Below are 2,483 nucleotides of genomic sequence, written 5' to 3'. Positions count from 1 at the left end.
CGTGGACGCTGCGAGAGAAAAGGCGGGGGGGTCTCACACCGCCGTGCCGGGGGGGCACAGCTGCAGCCCCAGCAGCTCCGTACCTGTTGTAGTCAAACCACGCGGCGTAGCTGGGGATGATGATGTGGTGGGTCTGCTCCGTCACGTTGTCCTCGTGCAGGTCGGGGTTCTTGGCCTGCTCCCCTTTGCTCCCGGTGCCGTTCTCCTCCTCGTCCTGTGGGACAGTGGGGCTGTGAGCAACCCCCGCACCCTCAGTGAGCAGCATGGGATCACGGCACAGTTTGGGGGAAAAAAAGGATCATCCAGATAATGAGGAGCTGCTGTGAGATCGGGGCACTCACAGCCCCATATGACCTGGGCTGGAGCCACAGAGAGCAGAGAGACCTTTCCATCCCCAGAAGGAGACAAGCAAAGAACAGATGGACGTGCTGTGGTGGTTTCTGGGATGGGAAAAGGGTCACTGGAGGAACGCGGGGAGACAGGGAGAAGGGACGACACACCGAGGGCCAGCACAGCCCCGCAGCCTCACCTTGCCAGCTGTCTCCATGCTCTCATCCTCCTGCTCATCTGGAAGAGAGCACAGAGGGGGCAGTTTGGGCACCGCTGGCTCAGCAGCACCCGGAACCGCCTGCAGCACCCAGCCCAGAGCAGCTCAGCTCACCCAGGTCCGTCATGGTGCCTCCCTTAACGGGCGCAGACTCTGAGTCCTTCTTGGTGTTGACTGCAGCAGAGGAAGAAGACGCTGAGCACCGCGCTGAGGGGACGGGGTGGCCCCACGGGGGGCTGCCGGCCCCCACCTGTTTTGGGCAGGGTGACCTCCTCCACGTTGGGGACGGGTGAGGGTTCATCCATGTCCTTGGTCAGGTCCTCCTGCTCCTCCTCACGGTGCCCACGCTTGGATTTGTTGTAGGGCGTGGAGGGTCTGTGAAGAGCGGAGCTCCTGGTGTCAGCACCGCTGGGCTCCCACAGCCCTGGGCAGCCCCTGCCCTGCTGCCCTCCTGTGACCCCGTCCCACTCACCCCTTCTTTGCGTTCTTCTTCTTGGCCTCTGGAGTGGGCGAAGGCGAGGGCGAACGCTTCCTCTTCTTGTAGTTGCCTCCCTTCTTGTCCCGCCGGTCCGAGTCAGGGCTGTTCACCTACGGGGGGCACGGGGGCGGGGGGAGGCCGTGAGGCACAGGTTCCAGACTGGAACCTCCCCTGGGACAGAGGCTCCTCCTGGGGAAGCTGCTCCCTGACCTCATCTGTCAGGGTCTTTGCTGAGATCTTCTTCCTGCGGGCAACGGGGCTCTTCTCATCAGACACCTCGTAGTCCTCCTCGTTCATCCACTCGTTGAAGGTGTCCGTGTCCAGGATCCACTTGGCGTGGACCTGCGTGAAGGGGAGCAGGCAAGTCAGGGACACCGGACGGCGGACAGGGGAGGGGGCTGAGGGTCCTCATCACCTTCCGGGGCTTTTCTGGCGTCGGGGCGTCCTCTACAGAGGCCTCAATCTCACTGGCTGGGATCCAGGTGTCGTAGCTGTAATAACAGAGGCAGTGGGTGAGCAGACGCTCCAGCTCCAGCCGCGTGCCTTCACCCCAAAACAGAGCAGCGGCCCCCAAACCCCTCACCTGTCGGGGTAGTAACCCCAGTGCAGCAGGACCTGCTTGTCTCGCTTCATGACCGGCCGGACCCACTCCTCTGTAAGAGACACAAAGATGGGACAGTGCTGCAGCTGCCCCACTGATGGAGCTGCCCTGTGCACAGCCCTGGCGCCCAGCAACATCCCCCCACTCGCCTCCCCCCAGGGTGTTTCTCCTTAAGCTCTGACCGGAGCAGCTCAGGCTGCACCTCCTGCATTGCACCCACCTTCCTCCAAGTTCCCAGGGACGGGGCAGACAACGTGGGACGCGTTGCTCTTGTCCTCAGTCACCGTGCCCTGGGAAGAGAGGAGGGACCACAGGGCTGAGCACCAGGAGGAAGCACTGAATGGGACCCAGCGCCCCCAGCACCAACAGTGACACCCACCTGGTGCCTCTTGATGATATCCTTCAGTTTGCTCAGCAGCTTGGGCTCAATCTCCTGGTGCAGGAAGATGTTGGGCCGGGACAGGCAGTTGTTCTGCGGAAGGAAAGCAAAGCATTAAACAGAGCGGGGAGCAAACAGAGGGCGCGGGGACGAGGAAAGGGAAGCAGCTCTCACCTGCACCAGGGATTTCTCGATGGTCATAAACATCTCCACGTTGCGGTCCATCCGCGAGGGATTCTGGAAATCGAAACGCCGCCTTATTGGAAGAAAAGAGCGACTCTCATGAAAGCCACAGCTCCGGTCTCCTCATCAGTCAGCCCCATTCTGCCCGGGGGGGGACCCCAGCAGGGCTCTGTGCATGAGATGGGCACCCAACGCACAGCCCAGCCCAGGGCCACGGCCACCCCCAGTGCCCCACAGAGCAGACAAATCTCTGCCCCCCGATTCCCCCCCATCCCATCCCATCCCATCCCATCCC

The 2,483-nt window shown here is 62.3% G+C and overlaps 1 protein-coding gene across 1 annotated transcript in view; it reads right to left on the bottom strand.

Annotated features, from left to right (window-relative positions):
- Window positions 1-2,307, bottom strand: part of LOC104915810 (SWI/SNF complex subunit SMARCC2-like) — a gene marked incomplete at both ends in the record, with an annotated part of 4,305 nt that extends 1,998 nt beyond the window's left edge. The window contains 11 exons of the mRNA XM_010726736.2: window positions 8-214; window positions 530-567; window positions 662-721; window positions 798-922; window positions 1,020-1,135; window positions 1,236-1,367; window positions 1,441-1,516; window positions 1,609-1,678; window positions 1,847-1,916; window positions 2,006-2,098; window positions 2,180-2,307. Of these exons, the coding sequence (XP_010725038.2) occupies window positions 8-214; window positions 530-567; window positions 662-721; window positions 798-922; window positions 1,020-1,135; window positions 1,236-1,367; window positions 1,441-1,516; window positions 1,609-1,678; window positions 1,847-1,916; window positions 2,006-2,098; window positions 2,180-2,307 (1,115 nt within the window). The remainder of the gene's footprint in view (window positions 1-7; window positions 215-529; window positions 568-661; window positions 722-797; window positions 923-1,019; window positions 1,136-1,235; window positions 1,368-1,440; window positions 1,517-1,608; window positions 1,679-1,846; window positions 1,917-2,005; window positions 2,099-2,179) is intronic.
- Between the last annotated feature and the right edge of the window lie 176 nt (window positions 2,308-2,483).

Source organism: Meleagris gallopavo, unplaced genomic scaffold (genome assembly GCF_000146605.3).
Source record: "Meleagris gallopavo isolate NT-WF06-2002-E0010 breed Aviagen turkey brand Nicholas breeding stock unplaced genomic scaffold, Turkey_5.1 ChrUn_random_7180001853033, whole genome shotgun sequence".
NCBI classification, from domain to species: domain Eukaryota; kingdom Metazoa; phylum Chordata; class Aves; order Galliformes; family Phasianidae; genus Meleagris; species Meleagris gallopavo.
Note: the sequence above shows the minus strand (reverse complement) of the source record. Positions and strands in the feature narration are given on the sequence as shown.